We start from the raw sequence: 21,665 nt of genomic DNA, 5'->3' as shown, positions 1-21,665 counted from the left end.
ACCATCACCATGACACAAATCAATCCAGCAATAATACGAGCAACACGAGCACGAGGAGGAAAATATGGTTCAAGAACATCCGTAATGGGATTTTTTGCATATTGTGTACAGTGGGCAGAGTATTGTGGGCGCGGTCGTTCTTCTTCGATTTCATAATCCAGCACATCCCATCGATGAGCTAATTTAGCATTTTTACGCTTCCAATACTCTAAATATGTAACACCTACGAAAACAGAGTGATTGATATAAAGTTCAGTAAATATAAAATATTAAATTAGTATTTTGTTCTTACAATTTTGTCAATAATTCACCCAAATCACATTGTTTTAAATGATGTTATCAAATGCCCATCTTAATACAACATGTGTTATAACCTAACAATCTCGCGAAATCTTGACTCGTGCCAAAGAACATATTAGATACACAAAGAAACCTCCTAAGAATCCCGTAGAATTGGATAGACTTCAAATTAAATCGGCAATAGCAGTTCACGCCATTTTCAACGATCACCAAATCGACGTCAATAATATCGAAATATTGTAAAAAGGCTTTTCCAATTACAAGGAAAGGAGAGTAGCTGAAGTGTTCCATATAATGCTTAATCTTACTGCTCTCAATAGAAAAGAAGGCCTTACCATACATCCTACTTGGACTATCTATCATAGCCACCTAGTCTGATGCTATTCACAATTCACACTATGATTTTACAAATTAAACTATCCTTTATCACCATAAAGATCACACATTTTTCATCCTTAACAGTGCACACTCACTTATACACAACTTTACATACATGTCGCTTATGAATCACCTTGACCGAAATGACATGACATTGATTTATTCAGACCTGTTTTTTGATTGATCACATAATATTCTTGTTGTTCCGTTGTACTGTTTAAACTTGGATTAATTTTGGTTTGGTCATTCATTCTCTGAAGAAGTGGCTTACACGTAGTCACGAAACGTCAGAAAACCTATTTTTTCTACTAATTACTTATTATAAATATATTATTCATTTATAACAATCAACCCAATGCTCAATTTATTCGAAATTATCAAGCCAAACCTTGATAATGATACCTACAAACTCATGTTATTATTTCACAGGTTGAAATCATGAGTCAATTGAAACTATTAAATCTTAAAAAAATAATTATATATTAGGCTCTATGATTGGCCTATGGTAACTGCTATTTACAAACCGCTGAGGATTCTTATAGCACGAGCTAGAACTAATATGACCTCGATTAGACAGGATGTCTGTCACACAACAACACTTCAACATTACTAATATATACACTAATATGAGATAAAGAAGACGTAACTTCTCGAAGATCTTCGTTCCCGTAGATGTCTGGCTGCTTAAGAAAATCAACTTCTGCCAAAAAATTAATGTCAACAAATATTACTCTGAATAAACATTTAGATCGACTACTCAGTTCACACAAAAGTCAACCGTTTTAATGATGATTGAAATTGCTTTTACTCCTTTAATCTTGTCCTGAATGTAACCTGTTAAAATTCTATCAATTTGTAGCTGTTCAACTATTCGTGTGTTAGATTTTGTTATATGAGACTATGTACTCAGAGAAACCACTGTATTAGTCATAATGAAATTATTCAATTCATTTCTTTCATCAAGCCTATCAACTCATTAAATAAATGTTTACTTAGTTTCTGATCCCTAAGAATACACAAATCTTATAATCCCAGACACGAATTTTTCATTCTGTACAAGAACTCTTTCAAGGTAGTGGAGAAGATTTGTAGCTCAGGTGGATAATTTTGATGGAGTTTTGTTATTTGAGCTGGATGGTTTGGCTATGGAGCTTTCATCGACAAAACCAACCAGCTCAGAGAATGAAACTCTATCAAAAAGAATATTTTTGAAAATCTAGTTATATGTACGAAAGAATCTTGAAATTACTTAACTAGTTACAAACATTAATTCTCATATACAATCAACAATATTACATATGAGGAAAAAAAATCCCGAGTTACGTACCCCAAATTACCATAAAAATAGCGTAGAATACAGAACCAGGATGGTCGAATAAGTAGGACATTTTCAAGTAGAAACATAACTCTCGTAAATTCCAATATCGACACCCGTGGGTGATATCACAAGTTGGACACATAACTGTGTCTCGTTCACAAGCTTCTTTCCTGTCAATAATTAAACAATTAAGGGAATGTAGGCAGGTTTTTTTATTTGTTGGGTATATTAGTAATTGCTAAATGGTATTATTGGTACACTGCGAATTGCAGTGTTCATTGAACATATGTTTAACTGTGACAAAGAAAGGTGAACTGAAATTCGACAAATATGAATATCTACTTAATTTTTAAGAGCAGATTTCAAAAAGTGATATTAGTTTACAGTTTATTTAAGAGTCAGACACGTTTGAAAAGACTAAAGTAAATAATCGGTCTGTTCTACAACGAAAATCAATTTCATTTTTATCTTTTAATGGATGATGAATGTAATTAAATAGGATATTAATTGTATGTTATCATATAGTATATTAGTTATTGGCTTCAATTTTACATCTTATCCATATAATGACTTTCATTAACCTCATTTCCGAAGGGATCAATTCAAAGCATGGGACGAACGTTCTAAGGTTTTTAATTATCAACCTTATTTAAGAATTATCATCCATTTACATAAACTCTAAACGACATTATTAAATCTTTCATTTGTCCCCTAGGGATGATCGTGAATTAATTAGACTTAGTTATAAAAATTTATCGTAATTCTAGTTATTTGATTGACTGTACTCTTAACTGAAATGTCAAGAAATTTAAACTTGCTTCAAATAATCTTACTGTCGTATTTTTCTGGAAAATCATTTCAAAACACCAATCAGTAATAATAATACTAACCATCTTCTAAAGATATAAACTTATTTTCAGAATGGGAGTTAGCAGTAATTTTAATAGTTGAATTCATGAGTCGGTGTAAGCTAGACCACCATTGAAAACCTGAAAGCACTAGACCGTTGTTTCGTCCTAGTATGGGACTCACCATCAGTGCACATATACGATCTCACACACGTGACTCGAACATAAATCTTCTGTCTCACGCACGAACTCTTAACCTCTAGATCACTGAGCTGGCATTCAACAGTATTAATGTCTAGCTTCAATCGATCCATGATCTTGCGCAATCCTTTATCCATTGACAAGTAAATTTTGCTAAAGATAGGTTATATCGTTTGACGAATCAAAGTTATACTGATGAAGTTCATCAAAATGCTATTTTCCACAAAATTCCGTAAACAGTTTAGGTTCCGAGAATGCATATTCTTTTTCTATCCCAAACTTTATATCTAACCTGTTCACTTTAATATTCTGACGTCATCAATGTCTCGATCAGATATACCTAACCTGCAATACTTCTAAATTGTTCAACATTTATTTAATTTACCGTCAGTTGACAAATAATGAATAGTGTTTTAACACTATAAAAACATAAAAATAAAAGTATTACGAACAATCATTCATCATCTGAAATTTCTTTTGTAGAGAACGTTTTCTAAATAATGTAAGAGAAGATTGCCTATTATTTAGTTGGAAATATTTTAAAATCTTGTTAAACAAATACAGTGATAGGAAGTATAAATGTAATCGTGAGATCTCTGATATACTGACTCATTGTTATTTTAGTCATTCATCATGGGTGTCATAGAGAATAGAAAACTGACCGACAACTGAAGTAGGTGTTTAAGTACTTACTTACGCCTGTTATCCTTCGTGGATTGGCATAGGCTGTCCATCAGCACTCTCAATCCAACCCTGTCCTGGGCAATCCTTTCCAGTTCTTTTCAATTGCTATTCATCTTTTTTTTGTCTGCTTCCAATTCTCAACGTAGTGTCTTCTTTATTCTTCCTCTTTTCCGTTTCTCTTCAGGATTATAGGCAAGCACTTGCCTCGTAATGTAGTTTGATGATTTCCTCAATGTGTGTCCTATCCACTTCCGACGTCTTTTCCTAATTTCCTCCACAGCTGAAACCTGATTTGTTCACTCCCACAATAGGCTGTTGCTGATGTTATCCCGTCGACGAATATTGAATATCTTGAATAAAAAATTGTCGTATAAATACTTGTACCTTCTTGATGATGGTTGTAATAGTTCTCCAAGTTTCAGCTCCGTATAGTAGAACTGTCTTGACGTTCGTACTGAAGATTCTGACTTTGATATTGGTTGATAGCCGTATCGAGTTTCATATTTTTATTATTGGCAGTGAATAGCTGATGCTGAATTAATTTGAAAGTGTAAATAGCTAACCACTAACAAGTGGTTTATGCTGTTTCTATGATATTAATTTATAATGTAAAAGTATTTCTGTGGATAAACGATTTAATAGATAACATTTATATCTAATCAATACTTACACAGGAACATAATCATTTATAGTTACAAGTCCATATATGAAAACAAATATTCCGACCAATGCAGCTGGTAATAACCATGCAGTGTATAAACCTATGAATAAATTAATATAATGTAAATAATATCATAAAATAATTTAATGGTAAAGATACTATTTCAATCTTTGCTATTAGTGATAACATTTCCGTATAGGCACTGAGAACTAATAATTCACCTTATAAAAACATTTTCCATTGTGTTATTGAATAAAAATGAAGAGAATTCAATGAAGAAAATCTTATTTTCGATGAAATCATTTACTTAAGCTGTACATTTTGTATTTGTGGTTGTATGGTAGAAACATGTCTATAGATGAACAGAAAAGATTGCATCCTAGAGTGAGTTGAGATTTCAAATATTAAATGCGGTTGCGTAATCATCATGGGGTTAGAGAAGAATACGACGAGGAAAATAATTTACTAGTCAGAATTATGAAAGATAATTGTCCACTTGATAGAAAAACGAAAAATATAAAAGTCAACTAACATTAATCAGCCCAACGCCAAAATTTAGTATGAAAGCCTCATTCATCAGACAAGTAATCTTACCCTCATATCTAATAAAGATTATGAACATTTCAAAACAACTCTTGTAGACTCTTACAATCAGTAATGTGAATACAATACTTACAATTGGGCGATTACTCATCAAAGAACATAAATCTTAATTATTCGATCTTCTGAGAAATCAGGATTTAGCTCTCTGTCGCTCAGATAAAGATACGGGAATTATCCAAATGGATATTATCAGACACTGTTAATTTCTTTAAGAAACTATTTAAGAAGACGCAACTGAGAAAATAGAACTGATGTTAACCAAAATCTTAAGAAAGATGAGTGATGAGTCCATTACGAATTGTGACCTTTATGAACATCTTAGACCATCGTGTTCCGCTTTACCAAGACTATGTGGACTTCTAGTGAAACAATAGATGACGAACTACCTCAGCTTCGACAGATACTCGTCAGAAATGGTTATCCACCTAGATATGTCTCTAGGAAATTAACACCTAGAAAACATCCGGAAAAAGCGCAAACAGTTCAAATGAAAACTCTTTTTATGAATATCGAATTTAAAGGAAATATGGCTGCTGAAATTTTGAATAAATGGATTTCAAAGTCCCTGGATAAAACTTTTCATTTAGCCAAGCTTCGTATTGCCTTCTCAAGCCAGCCTACCATTCACGTATATGTTAAGGATGAAACCTCGCTTTGGGTCACATCGATGTGTATCTATCAATTTGCTTGTTGCTGTAAGACAAGTTACATTGGCAGCATAAAGCGATCACTTTCAAAAAGCATCTCAGAACATTAGCTGGTGTAGCCTTTAAAAGGAGAATCCAAAACAATCACTAGTTCAATACATCAGTACCTAATGAACTCTGGACACGTCGCTCTACAGGAAGCTTCCTTTAAAATAATCTACACAATCAAAGGAACTGAATGAAAGTCAGGCCGAATTAATAAAGTATGCGCTTCTGAGGCGTTGGTGATCCACTGATTCAAGCCTGAACTCTGTGTGAAAAACGATACGTCCAACCTCTCCTTCTTTATTGACCCTAGTTCCTTCTTCAGTATGTTTTAATCTTGTTTGTTTTTATTATTGTCTTGTGACTTTAAACTGTAATCAGTTATTATTATCCTCTAACAATTTTCTGTGATCATTATTCAATAGTTATTATAACCTTAATGTTTTTCTTTCATTTTTCTTCATATCTGTCAAATGGACAATTATCTTTCATAATTCTGACTAGTAAATTATTTTCATCGTCGTATTCTTCTCTAACCCCATGATGATTACGCAACCGCATTTGATATATGAAATCTCGAATCACTTTAGGATGCAATCTTTTTTGTTCATCTATAGACATGTTTCTACCATACAACCACAAATACAAAATGTACAGCTTAAGTAAATGATTTCGTTGAAAATAAAATTTTCTTAGATTTTTTGTTAGATATCAGATATTGTCAACAATTTACTACAATCAGACGATAACTATATGTACAACTAACTATCTTTCCAACGTGTATTTCAGTTAGCAATTGGGAAATTTCATATTCAATCACAAATTGATATCATTCACAATTAATATCGAACTTTTATAATTCAATGACATAAGAAGTTAAAAGGTGTTATATCATTGATACTCTTAATATTGCATATTTTTGTTCTTTTTAGATACACTGAGGTTCATTCTTATACTATAAGTACTGAGCTATCAGTATGATAGTAAAGCTTACTTTACATCATCTTCTGATATAATGATAAAATACTTAACAGAAGTCAGAAATTCACTTGGTATTGTTTGGCTTGTATCTTCCCATTGAGGTTTAAGACTGCAATTGATCAGTCTGTTATTGGCATATGTGCATACAATACCAAGTGTTAAGTTTGTTTTACATTGTTCCTGCTCATTCCTTTCCTACTCTTTTGTATGTTGGTTTATACTACTTATTTATATTCAGTAAGCAGTTGTATGCCCAACAATTTTCACAATCATGTTGTAACTCAGGTTGTACTGTAACATTCTGAAATGTTCACATATATCTTTAATGTTTATTTTACTTATCATTGTATTTATCATTATAATCACTGTAATTTAATTGCTGTAACGGTTATCCACAGTTTTATGCATTTGTTTAAACGCAACAGTTTCCATATTGTTTGCTCTTGGTTCGAGTTTCGGTTGTTCATAAACTGTTATCAAATTTAGACACAGCTATCGTCTGTCTTTGGACTATCGTATGTTGTAATCATTCTTTATGTTGCTTTTACAGGAAGCCTTTACTATTTTCATTCTTGAACGACGCGTTTAAACGCCTAGACACCTCACAAGTTGAGGTTTATAACTAAATTTTGTGTATTATTTAATAAAGAACCGCCTTTGTAGACAAATCGTTGTTTTGGAACTTCGATTTTGCGCGTATCTCAATCGGGGTTACTTCGACGCTTCGATAGAATTAACACCAAGTGAATTTAAATGCACCCCATCGCACAAGCAAGTGGCTATCAGAACTCAGTAGCTGAGTGTATAGTGCGATGGCGTTTGAAGCAAATGGTACTTGGTTCGAGTCCCAGAGTGAACATCAACTCTGGGATGCAGGTACAACCAGCTGACGAGCATCCTGGATTCCACTGCTAGCCACTATCCATCATTGCTTACAAGAAGTCAGAAATCTTTGCATCTTTACATAACGGTAATTTCTGATATCTTCACAATGAAATGATAACCAACATATTTTTGTAAGTAGATTATAGATATTATTTGAACATTTATTCTTTTTTAAAAAGTGCGTTTTGAAGTTTGTGACTTTGTTAGAGGAATTTTCAAAATAATAAATACATCGTACTGTTTTCGAATCTGGTACTGATACACATTTTCTTCATAAGCGTGCCAAATCTAGTTGACTGAATAGGAAGACAGAGTGAAAAAAGACTTATTGACTATATCACTCTAGACATAAGAACATTTTATTATTCAGTCAGTATTTCAATAAATGCTGTGAACTGCAAAGTAACTGTTATTGAAATTCAACTAAAGATCTGATTTTTCATCATTGTCTTATTTTTATGTTAGTGATTATTTTATCTGCTAAAGGGAATAAGTATTTACTCAATGATCCCAAAATCACTATTTTATCTTTCTTCATCCCAGTTTAGAGTTTTTCATTCTACATCTTTGCTTAAATGGATTTTTCAATTATAATGTATATTAATCATTAACTGTTTGGTGAGAGAAGTTGATATACAATGAAGAATATATGTTTAATTCATGAAAATAAACTTACCAAGCCAAGCGAAATAGAAACCAATTTTTTCTCCAAAGTAATATCTGATATGATCCAGAGGTTGATATCTATACCAACAACCCCATCTTGCCCAATACCAATATAAAATTTGACGTGGATTCATTTTTTCTGGATTTTTTAAATCCTCTTCATCTACTTCATATGGACCCTATAATTAATCAAGAGATATATTACCCTTTGCTAGAACTAATGCTCATATTAAACTTTATTTAAATAAGAAATGATATCTACCACAAATTGAATTTCGTAAAAATTAAGTAATATTGTTTAAAATAACTAAAATGTGAGCGTCCGATTCATTCAACTAGTCAGTTTTGTGATGAATTTTATCAACTACTTTTTCCTGTTCAGTTTTTATCTCCTGTAATATCGGACCAGAAGTGTTTCTAAATATCGAAATTTTCTTCATTATCTGTACAAGATGTTATTCAGTCGATTTTTTAAAAACGAACATACCTTTTATTTTTATCAGATTTAATGCATCAATATAGATAAATATTTCTGAAACTACATAAGTGTTCAACTTTACTATAGGCAGGAATAAATTAGGATTACTTTTAAGTAATATCAGAAGGGGTTTTCTCACAATTGATTGATCACTGGGTGGTGATCAATTTCATGCGTGTCTAGTCCCTATTAATGCAGATCGAATGCTTTCGACCAGGGAGCACCAGTTCCCTCAAGATTACAGGTACACCTTGCTGATGAGTGCCAAGTAGTTTGAAACCCGGGTCCAGGGTTTCCTGCCGACTACCTCAAACCACAATCTAATCTCGAAGGGGTTTTGTGAATATTATAGCAATTCCAATGGTTGAGATCATGAGTCAACTGAACCTAGATCACCATGGAAAGCCTGTAAGTTAAAAAAATGTTTCCCGTAATATTTTGTTTAGTTATGGTACAATGGATAAATTAGGGACCTAAAGAGGGTATAATATGGTAACTTTATTTAAATAAATAAAAATATCACCATCATATACACTTTTATACAACAAATAATTGAACATGTGATAACACAAAAATGTGCATGATAAACACGTGATTGCATGTAACATGAGTTCTTTTGAGAAAATAGGTAGTTACTATATATATAATATTATTATTATTATTATGAACCAAGAAGAATTGGTAATGGTAATATGAATAACTGTGTGGGTGTTTACATTTGAACCGATTACCTCATGAATCGCGTACGCAGCATTGTAAACCTCTTCTTGTATAAGACGATCGATTCCAACTTGTGCCTTTTCACGGCTCCCATATGCTTGAGTAGCTAAAATATCATATGCTACCTGATGTCTTTGAGTAGGGGTGAAATATGATTCTTGATTATCATGTCCAATGAATCTGAAACAGTATTGTAACACATGTATGAGCGACAGACCTTATTTTAAATAAATTTTACCGACCTGTTATAAAAGAACTCCGCCCGGATAAAGAAGGAGGTTTGGGCATGGAGTTAGAGACCCCATCCCGTAGAATACTAGCTCGCTAAAAAAACGCTAACGAGAAAAAATTATTCAAACCATTTGAACTCTGCCCTGGAAGTCAGAAGGTCTTCATTTAGAAGGGTTATGACGCCTCATGATGAAAGTCGAGCTCCTTCGGAAGTCACGAGGCCGATGCCCCTGCTGATAACCAGAGCAACCATTTATTTAGGTACATGGAATGCTCGTACAATATGGGAGACCGAGAGAGTCTTCCAAATCGCTGCAGAAATGAGGAGGTACAACCTAGAGATGCTTGGGATCAGTGAAACACATTGAACGCAGGTTGGACAACAACGACTAGCTTCAGAAGAGCTTCTGTTATACTCTGGCCGTGAAGAAAATGCCCCACATACACAAGGAGTTGCTTCGATGCTGTCCAAACAAGCACAAAATGCACTTATAGGATGGGAATCTCATGGACCAAGGATCATCAAAGCCTCCTTCAAAACAAAGAAAAAGGGCATTTTAATGAACATCATCCAATACTATGCGCCTACCAACGACTAAAATGAAGACGCTAAAGATCAATTCTACAATAGGCTGTAGTCAATCGTCGAGAAGTGCCCAACAAAGGACCTGACCATTCTGGTGGGAGGTTTCAATGCCAAAGTTGGAATGGTCAACACTGGATATGAAGACGTCATGGGACGACACGGACTGGGAGAAAGGAACGAAAATGGTGAGAGATTTGCAAATCTATGAGCCTTCAATAAGCTGGTCATAGGCGGCACCATATTCCCACATAAACGCATACACAAAACCACATGGACTTCACCGGATCACTCTACACAAAACCCAATCGACCATATTTGCATCAACAAAACGTTCAGGAGGACTATAGAGGACGTGAGAACCAAGAGAGGAGCTGAAGTAGCATCAGATCATCACTTGCTGGTCGCCAAGATGAAATTGAAACTCAAGAAACACTGGACAACGGGGCGGACAATATCACAAATGGTCAATACGGCCTTTCTTCAGGATGCTGACAAACTCAACAAATTCAAGATAGTCCTCAGCAATAAGTTCCAGGCCTTTCATGATCTACTCAATGGGGAGGAAACCATTATGGAGAGCAACTGGAAAGGGATAAAAGAGGCAATCGGAAAAGCAAGAGCAGTATATTTACAACTGAAGAACATCTGGAACTCAGAAAAACTGTCAACCAACACCAAGTTCAGAATTTTCAATACAAATGTCAAGACAGTTCTACTGTATGGGGCAGAAACCTGGAGAACTACGAAATCCATCATCCAGAATATACAGGTGTTTATTAACAAATGTCTACGCAAAATACTTCGGATCTGTTGGCCGGAAACTATTAGCGACAACCGACTGTGGGAGAGAACAAACCAGATCCCAGAGGAGGAAGAAATTAGGAAGAAGCGCTGGAAGTGGATAGGACACACATTGAGGAAGCCACCCGACTGCGTCACAAGACAAGCCCTCACATGGAGTCCTGAAGGCCAAAGGAAAAGAGGAAGACCAAAGACACATTACGTCGAGAAATGGAGATAGACATAAGAAGAATGAACAAAAATTGGATAGAACTAGAAAGGAAGGGCCAGGACAAAGTGGGTATGAGAATGCTGGTCGGCGGCCTATGCTCCATTGTTAGTGGCAGGCGTAAGTAAGTAAGTGAGTTATAAAAGAGTTATTTGCTGTAATGAGCCATTACAATCATGTGATTTTTAAGACCACTTTCATTTATCGTATACTAAACTTGTTACCTAGACCCTAGTTCTGAGAACCGCATAGTATCACTGTATTTTACAAGAAAAGTGTAAATCATGTCTGACTACGTGAATCTGTACTGTAGTGAATGAGTTTAATAAGAAAAAACGATACCAAAACTACTGAAAACTTGAGAGAATTTATAAAACAAATTGATGTCAATTATAATGTTTTACGACCTTATCACATAATTTTTCCAAGACTTGTTGGTTGTAATCAGTTTGATTAATAAACACATAGTCACTATAGTGTCTAGAAAAATAATCGAACTTAGTATTTATTTTCAAAGTCTTTTGATAATTTCGTATCATCAACCAAAACGGTGGTTGTGCGCAATTTATGGATAAGCTAAAACATATAACATTTAAAACTTTAGAGAAATCATTTAATTAAAATATTGAAGTTGTAAATGAAGGATATCATATCAAAATAGAGGAAGCTTTCTCTGTTTTATATCAAGTTCTAAAGAATCTACCTCAAGGAGCTAGATTACTGTTGCTCTAAATAGCCGAAGCCATCTGGATTAACTCCAAAAAACCGAAGAGGTATATCCAGCCTCTATGCTTACCTGGGCCTATGACTGGATCACCGGATACCTAAACTGAATATTATAAACCTCTTACCACCTTTCTATTTTTTTAAAATTATATTTATCTTAATCTTCACATCCATCATTCCCGATTCACATGAATTCTTTTTTATCGTAATTATCTTGATAACATCCTCCTTATTACATACCATATTCACACAACAATATTATTATTACTTCAGTTAACAAGATGAAATTCTCCTACTATGCATTTTATTTACATGATTTTTTATTTTTGTTATATTACTATTATACTTCACTTGGTGTTGTTTTGCTTGAATCTTCCCATTGAAGTTTAAGACTGCAATTGATGAGTCTATTATTGGCATATGTTCACACTGTGCGGATGCCTCAATATTGCCTTAATTCACAAGCTTTATAAGCAAAGATGGATAGTGGCTAGCAGTGGAATCCATGACACGAGTTTCGTCCCATTTGGTACTCTTCAGCTGGATGTACCTGCATCTCAGAGTTGATGTTCACTCTGGGACTCAAACCCAGTACCATTCGCTTCAAATGCCATCGCGTTATCCACTTAGCTACTGAGTCCTTATAGCCACTTGCAAATAAAAGACTGATCAATTGCAGTCTTAAACCTCAATGGGAAGATTCAAGCGAAATAATGCCAAGCTAATTTAAGTGCACCCCATCGCACAAGCAAGTGGCTATCAGAACTCAGTGGCTGAGTGTATAGTGCGATGGCGTTTGAAGCGAATGGTACTTGGTTCGAGTCCCAGAGTGAACATCAACTCGGAGATGTAGATGCATCCAGCTGACGAGTCCCGAATGGGACGAAACTCGTGTCATGGATTCCACTGCTAGCCACTATCCATCTTTACTATTATACTCTTTGTGACTGGACACTTTACTAATCTTTATTAAATGACTTTTCTAATTTGCAAATAACACAATCGTGAAGTATACATACCGTAACTGGAGCAAATCTTCACCATTTTATTCATATAACATTGTCAAATTCATTAATACATGTCTTATTTAAGCTTCAGTAAAATATCATAATAATTATGGACTTATAACTGTCAAACCTGATGATGTGGTGATTGAAAACTATTGTTCGCTCAATTATTCTTCATTTTTGAATATTCTATAAGGATTTTTAAACTACTGAAATAAAATTTCGAAACTTTTACGACTAATTTCTATATGAAATCAGCTTCTAAGATTATTAGTTTTGTTTTTTATACGATACTTTTCAACTGTCTTGAATTACAATGAACAATATGTAATAATGAAGTCTGAAAATATTTGTTTAATATTCGAAGTATTTTTGTTTTCGATCTTCAATTTATTTAAAAGTATTAAAAATCAACTAACTCGTTAGATTTTTTTTAGAAAAGAAACGAAGTTTTAGTACGTAAACAGTACAGTCTACATGATTGATTATATGCTATGAGTTAAAAAAGTTATTTAGTTTGATTAAATCGACACTTTTTCTACTCATGAGAGGCCGTGACCAATGGAGCTAATCCGTGTCGGGTAGAAACAGGTATCTACCTCAGTACAATGGAAGATGATCGCGCAATTTCGTGGATTAGTTAAGGTTAGACATTAACAACACTGGATGCCGGCTCAGTGGTCTAGTTAATTAAGCGCTTGGCGCGAGACTGACAGGTCCTGGGTTTGAGTCTCGCGAGGTGCGGGATCGTGGATGCGCACTGCTGGAGTCCCATAATAGGACGAAACGGCCGTCCAGTGCTTCCAGGTTTTCAATGGTGGTCTAACATCAATCGGTTCATGGTGTAAATAAAAAATTTAACAATCTTCACAACCCCTAAACTGATAAACTTATTGCTTAATCAGTATATTTACTAGAACAAATTCTGAAGTTATACATTTCAATGGTTATTTGTGATGCTGTACATACTTCACATATATTATTGATCTTAGTGTATTCTTAACCAAAATCAACTATGATAACAATATATATGGTTGTAGAATTTTTTTGAACAGACTAAATCGTCAAGATAAAAATTTAACTTGATTAAATGGCTCATTTGTTTTTTTACATTCAACTATCATACTAGTTTTTATAATTCATAAAGTGAAGTGTAGACCATGATGTAGTTTTAAAGTTTCACTATAAGGTTTTGAAATATCATATTTACAAGTCTTTAAACTATAAAATGAAATCTCACTACAACATTTCAAATAGTTGATTGTCTACAGAGTAGATAAATTTTAAGAAGTCAAAATACACATAATCCTGAAATGTCACTTGAACAAGGTGGGAAATTTAAATAATGTAATGAACATTTAGGATAAACGAGTATTTTCTTGTTTGGTTTGTTTTTGTTGATAATGTTTGGCATGTGGTTTTGGGCTTTCACATTAATCAAGTTGAATTGTTTATACTTTTAATTTTAATGTAACGAATATATTTTTTTGAACCATTAAAATGATCAAGCTCTCACAATTGAATTTCAAACTGAAATATTGAGAGATACAATGAACACTACTGACCAATATCTTCTACTATACAGTCAAGGAATTTTCTCTTGTCCCTTTGTAGTTCTACTATTATGACTTATATTTTTGTGAATATATATATATAGCAGTATAAATCAATGAGACATACCAGATAGCGTGTGTGAGAGCACAGCAAAAAGAACTCGTTATCATATACGTTTCGTATGAATGTATGTTTTGTTTAGCATGAAAGTGAGCCCATAAATTCATTTTCAAATTCAATAAAGAAAAAAAACATATCAGTTATGTTCTCCAGTTTATTTGGTTTAGTTTTCGTCACTTAAATAGTGGTTCGAATACATTTTAAGATGAAAACTAACTAATGGAATGTTAAGTCACAATCCTAAATACTTAAACCAATTAATTACTAGGGTATTTTTCTTGAATATGAAATTAACAGCATATTGTCATTAATTCACAAACTTTGTTTTTTATCAGAAGGGGTTTTGTGAAGATTTTAGAAACTTCACTGATTGAAATCGTGAGTCGATTGAAGCTAGACCACCATGGAAAACCTGGAAGCACTGGATGGCCGTTTCATCCTAGTATGGGACTCCTCAGCAGTGCGCATCCACGATCCGGCACCCCGCGAGATTTGAACCCAGGACCCATCAGTCTCACGCCAGGTGCTTAACCAACTGGACCACCGACCTGGCATCCAACGGTGTTAATATCTAACTTTAACCAATCCACGAAGTTGCGCCACCGTAAACCATTGTCATCAGTTTGTTTTTGTTAATTTCCAACTGTTAAACACATTGTAGATAATTAATTTTCAACAAATCAATAAAAATAAATGCACAAGGTAAATAATTATTACGAAAATAAAATTACTCACTTTTCTAGTTTACTTTTCTTAAACGGACAAGTATAATATTCAGGTGGAGGATTTGGAACATTTTGCGCCATTATAGATGGAATCCCGATTGTTTTCAAAAGAATCTCAGACCAGTTTTTCATTTTAGTGTTTTGCACCTTGGGATATTTTGATAGTTCAAATATAAGTTTAAAAGGATATTGACAAAAAAACTTTGCTTAGTTGGCTAGAGAAAAAATACAGCCTCTACTAAGTATTTTTTATCAAATTAGTATATTATCTCGTTGTTAACCGTGAAAATCATGCTTATGATGGAGATTTGTTCTCTGAGCTGGATAGTTTGGTCGTGGAGCTTTCATTGTTCTTCTGAACGACATCATCAGCACAAACTTCTACCTGAAGTTTGTCGTTCAGGAGAATGACGAAAGCTCCATGACCAAACCATCCATCTCAGAGAACGAAATTCCATCAAAATCATTCACTTGAACTACAAATCTTCTTCAGCATCTCAAAATCTTGCTTATTTGATCAAGTTGTGTATCTGAAATAACTCAGTGATAGGCATCATATTTAGTTGTGAGAATTTCGTTAAAACTACAACAAAGGTTATTCAGTTTCATTGGATTGATGTTAAACTAAAAACTATCACTAATTTTAACTTGCTAAGAAATTTTAACCCGAGTTCCTCAAAACCATTAAAATCACAGTTAATGATTGGTGTTACTAAGTGCTGAAGTGAGTTTCAGCATTTATAGAGCTAGAAAGATGGACATTTTTTCTAAAAGACATTAAGCATTGCACATTCAGAAATGTCACTAATCCTTAATGCTGATATTGAAGTGAACAGTATATGTTACGACATTATTTTCCATAAATATTAAAGCAGTCTTAGCATTTCATTTATTTTCATTTCCTAATAACTAAATTTGTTTTCGGCCAGTTATCTTTTACTTATATGCATCAAAGATATCCTGTAATACCTGATAAAGATAACTGCTATCAATGATTATTCTGTTTTAGAACTTGAGTGTTTATAATTGATCTTTTGTACTTATTTGCTCTGAAATAAATAAAAAAATTTCCACCGTCAATGAGTAGATGCGGGGTAACAAATGTGATTTTCAGTAACACCTGATTTACAAACACTTTTGTTTCTTAAATAAACATGAAAACCCATAAAGTATGGGAAAATTTCTAACGATGTCTTTTATTTTCGTGTTTATTTCCAACGAGTATAGGTGTTAACTGGAGAATAGTTAAAAACTAAAATGTGGTGAATTTCTGTTTTATCCTAGACTGAGTAATCTCTTGATTTTAAAATCCAGATTTCGCATACGATTTAGGCAAATATCTTTGGGTCACTCATCAACTACGTTTGATTACTGAGTTATAATCGCAACAAAGCTGATCTATCATTCAATATTAATGATGGTACCAATTTACACTTGTAACTCTAGAAAATTCGGCCTCATATAAGCACTTCGTTTGAAATCACATTAGTGGTAGGCACTAGATAGACTGTTAATACTTCGTAATTATTTCGATGAGATAAAGAATAATTTTAATGAAATATTTATACATGCGTAGAGTGATCCAATTAACACTATCTCGGGATAAAATGTGGATCCTGATATAAATCAGAACATAAATTCTGAAAGCCTGAGTGTACACGGAGTGGGAACGGAGCTATTTTAATTTGGCCAGTAAATTTTAAGTTTAATGTGGTTCAAACGAAATGTATTATGAAACAACAAAATAAAACATCCTAATAAGTAACAGTTTTAAGACACTACACTGGAAAACACGCCTAATATTTAATAATGAAATACGAACATTCCACATACTTCAAGAGGAGCTCGTAGGTTTAGACATTCGGCATGATGGCACATTAAGTCCCAAGGAATATGCAGCTTCAAATAATGAGTCATCAAGCTTTCGCTCTTGACATCCTCCTAAAAAGTAAAAGTGGCAACTAAATTTTTTGTAACGGAACGGATCAGGAAATAAATTACATATTTTTATTGGAATGAATGGTTGTGGCTGGTTTTTATTGCGAGCTACTCACTCAACTTGAAACTTAAAAATTTTATAAATTCTTTCATATTTCGGAACATTAGCTGGATTGACGTTACTTATTACGCTAATAAGTGAACGAATTTTCATTATTGATAAGTCATCCACTTGTATCGAGGGATGGGTCATTTTTTAATAGCCTTTCAAAACAACTAGTAAAGTGTACTTATTTATAAAAAAACGTAGTGAATTAATTTGCAAATATCTCAGCTCCGGCAGCTTCCAAACTAAAGGTTTCTAGACAACGTTTTCGATTTATTGTTACCCTCACTGTTACTGCTTGATTGTCATATAATATTTGTTGTTTTCTAAAGCTCAAATCAGTTTCCAAAGAGAATCGACTAAGGTTGATGAGATTTTATTTCCGTTATTTACAGCACCATTGAATAGATTTTCCAATGTATATTTTCTGAAACTCTGTTCACAGTAGCACCAAAATACCTCTTCATGACAGGTTCATTTTAAGTCAAGTAATATTTACGCCACGATCCTATAAGGATGCTCGTTAATCAGTTTCAGTCCGTGGATAGTCCGAACTAACATAATCATCCTTGAATTGTATGAAACTGCATTATTGTGTAAATAATCTGAATTTTGCCGACAATACTTGGTATTACACTGTTAAGTCATAAGGGATATTGATTGCATCAACAAAATTTAGAATGATTTCCATGAAATGATATTATCTCTTGCCTTCATAATTGGAAGCAATGTTTACTTCACCTCATTATTGCAATAAAAAACACTTGATTAATTCGAGTACGAGGAAATTTATCATACACAACAAGATGACATTTTTAAGATAATTAGAGAGCGAAAACTATATACTAGTTATGACAATAAAAATGATGAATATTACATTCCTAAGAAGAATACAATCAAAGTAGATGGTTTTACTACCGATAGTACAATTTCCAATTCATGTATCGTAAAGCTACACATTACAAACAGATCTTCAGCAAAATGTGTTACTAATTATATCTGTTAATGTTTTGTACATACTTTTCATGACCCTTCCTAAGAAGTTATGATAAATGAACTCGCCACAACTATCTCCTTAAACCGATCGCTTCCACGCTTTTTTTTATTTCATTGTCAGAAAAAAGATTTCAAAGGAAATATTTTGATGATATCTTTAAATAAAATGCAATTTATCAAATTTAGTGTTCCATGATGAATTCAGTAGTAAATATATGAATTCTACACATACATCCATCCATTTTGTTGAACTTTCTCTTTGTTTACATTGTGCAAGTAATGCTTTAGATAGAGCCATCAAATTTGAGAGCCTTTATAAATCTTTAACTCAGAGAGTACGTTTTACAAACTTAACCCTCAATTGCTTTCATCGACGCACTATGTATCAGACTTGTTAAAGCCAAAAATGACCTAATACTATAGTTTATAGCTTCAGCTTGTAATGTGTTCAGGTTGAAGGACCCTAACATATATCAGTTGTTTTTATTAAAGTTGGAAAATGAATAGAATGTTACTATTTTCCTTCTCTACCTGACAACTTTAATTAATTAAAATCTAAAATTTTATTTTAAAATAGTATGGAAAGGAATGATAATATGGAGTAATTTCTGAATGTTACAACATCTATATATAATGACCATAAGACAATGAAAAAATTAGGGTTAAGAAGTTCAAATAAAAACAAATTCATATCTAAAACTCATATTAATGATTAGAATAAACAAAAGTGACTTCAAATATGATTTTTCTTATTATGACTAAAGCGTTTAATTATATCATGTTTATATTAATGGAATATCTTGGATTCATTTTTGTACTTTAGATTGAAAGTGTTTTCAGATTATTCGAACTGATCCCATAGTTCAGAAATATTATTGAGATTTTAACACATTTTGTGTGAAGACTGAATATAAGCTTAACAAATGACCCATAAAAGATTAGATTTATTTACAAAATGCCAAACTAAGCGTCATTTGAGAGCTCAGAGAGGATTAGAACTGGTAACACTAGTTCTAGAGCCTCTAGCTATCCAGTCATACAGTAATCTGATATGCATGGCAAATATATGACATAATAGTCAGGTTTTAATTTTACTGGCAGCTTAGTGGTTTACCTTTTAAATATCTAATCATCATGTTTACTTGTGTGTTGTTTTACCACGATAAAGTTTGTTGTCTGTAAAGGTATACGATACAGGATGGTGGCTAGCAGTGGAATCCAAGACGTGCGTTTTGTCCGATATTTGAACTCGTCAGCTGGATGTATCAGCATTCCAGAGTTGATGTTCAGTCCGGGACTCGAACTAGGTGTCCTTCACTCCGAACGCCGTAGCGTTATCTACTTAAACAGTATGAATTTTATCCGCTATTGTTGGCACAATCAGCAGCATAACCGTTTGGTTATTCAGGTAGTAATGACTATCTGAATAACTGACTTAAATGACATGACCGTTCTCCAAGTGTAAACCAATACCGAGTTGTTGAAATCCAAAATGTATCATAGCCTTTCCAAAAACCATTTTGGAAATCATTCAAACGATAACTTTAAATTCATTTTGTATTGTTTGTATTATTCACCCAATTGCACAGGCTAGTAACTATCATGACTCAGTAGCAAAGTGGGTGATGTAATGGCGTTTGAAGCGAATGATACTGGGTTTGAGTCCCAGAGTAAACATCAACCCTGAGATGCAGGTACATCCAGTTGGGGAGTTCGAAATTCGGACGAAATGCGCATCTTGGATTTCGCTGCTAGCCACTATCCATCTTTGATTATAATGCTTAATAAGCTCAAATATTTTTAAAGTTCATTAGTCAAATCCATGGTTTTGTTTTCTGATATTCATACAGACGACATTTGAGGAATCGTTTTCTGAATGAGGTATCCATCTGACAGCCTCAGGCTCTCCTGTATTTTACCAGTTATTTTCACTATTATAAAGTTCACTTAATTACTTATCACTCTGATACTTTGCTTTCATTTTCAATCTATCAAAGATTAAAAGACCTCACAATAGTTTGTTTTGTAAAAGCCAAAACTAATCGGATTAATTAATTGTTGTTGATTTTTGCACTTGATTAGTATACCATGTGATATGTTTAGTCCGTACTCTTATTGGAGATCGGAAACGGATTTTGTTTTGTCAATCCTGATTATGTTACGTATTTAAATCAAGTCCGTCAGGTTAAATATTTAAAAATTCCTTGTTATTACGCTTTCTATATCAAAAATCTTAATTTCACGTGTTTTACTTTATTTTATTCAACCAAATCATCCAGTTAAATTCGACTTGTTCAGAAAAAAATCCTTAGATCTTTTCAACCAAACAATTAAATGATAACGTAATGGAAAAGAAAACTTTTACTATACATAAAATGCTTCTTATTTCTAAGTACCAAAATCTATTTTGTCAAGCCATTTACCAATAGCGTATTTTAAAGCATACTAATATTTAATAGCTAGATTCATGAGTCATTTAAAGCTTGACCACCATGGAAAACTGGAAGCATTGGACGGCCGTTTCGTCCATGCACGCGACTCCTCAGTATGCGCATCCACGATCCCGCCCCCTGCAAGATTCGAACCCAGGACTTATCAGTCTGGCGCGCGAGCGCTTAACTATTAGACGTTTGAGCCGGCATCCAACGGTGTTAATGTCTAACTTCAACCAATTCACGAAATTGTGCCACCGCACACCATTGTCTTCAATGAGTAACTATCTCACAACAGATCTGGTTAAACTGCACTGGTCACAACTTCTCAATGAGCAGACGGGATCGTGGTTGCGCATTGCTGAGGAGTCTCATGCTAGGACGAAACGGTTATCCAGTGCTTCCAGGTTTTCTATGGTATTCTAGCTTTAATTGACTCATTAATTCGACTATTAAATCATTAAAATCTCCACAAATTCCCCTTCTAGTACTAACATTTATTTATTGTCGTCGCTTGTTGTACCAATCGATATCCAACCTAAATGAGTGTTGTTATACAGAAGTTTGCGCAGAAATTTCAAAATACGAATGAAAACTGTAGAGAGGCAACAAATATGTGAAAAAATCTGAAAAATGTCACTTTATATATATATATATATATATATATATATATATATACGGATTTTGATTATTTTAGTAAATACAACTTCAATGAACATTTTTCAACTGTTGTTTGCAATTGAAGTAGTCTGATTAACCAATAAACTCATAATCTCAGATATAACATCGAAATAACATTGAAAAAAACTGCATTATTTGT

At 33.5% G+C, this 21,665-nt stretch overlaps 1 protein-coding gene across 2 annotated transcripts in view; it reads right to left on the bottom strand.

The window, feature by feature from the left end:
• ANO7_1 (Anoctamin-7) overlaps nucleotides 1-21,665 on the bottom strand; it is a 70,937-nt gene that overhangs the window by 26,664 nt on the left and 22,608 nt on the right. The window contains exons 4-10 of one of the 2 annotated variants that reach the window (XM_051209175.1): nucleotides 17,207-17,314; nucleotides 15,384-15,520; nucleotides 9,427-9,595; nucleotides 8,228-8,396; nucleotides 4,400-4,490; nucleotides 2,006-2,166; nucleotides 3-223 (exon numbers count right to left, since the gene is read on the bottom strand). In XM_051209175.1, coding sequence (XP_051074606.1) covers nucleotides 3-223; nucleotides 2,006-2,166; nucleotides 4,400-4,490; nucleotides 8,228-8,396; nucleotides 9,427-9,595; nucleotides 15,384-15,520; nucleotides 17,207-17,314 — 1,056 coding nt within the window. Of the gene's footprint in view, nucleotides 1-2; nucleotides 224-2,005; nucleotides 4,491-8,227; nucleotides 9,596-15,383; nucleotides 15,521-17,206; nucleotides 17,315-21,665 lie in introns of both variants that reach the window. The other variant, XM_051209174.1, reaches the window with a different exon arrangement.

The sequence above is a fragment of the Schistosoma haematobium genome, chromosome 1 (genome assembly GCF_000699445.3).
Source record: "Schistosoma haematobium chromosome 1, whole genome shotgun sequence".
Taxonomy (NCBI): domain Eukaryota; kingdom Metazoa; phylum Platyhelminthes; class Trematoda; order Strigeidida; family Schistosomatidae; genus Schistosoma; species Schistosoma haematobium.
This window is presented reverse-complemented; position numbering and strand designations above follow the sequence as displayed.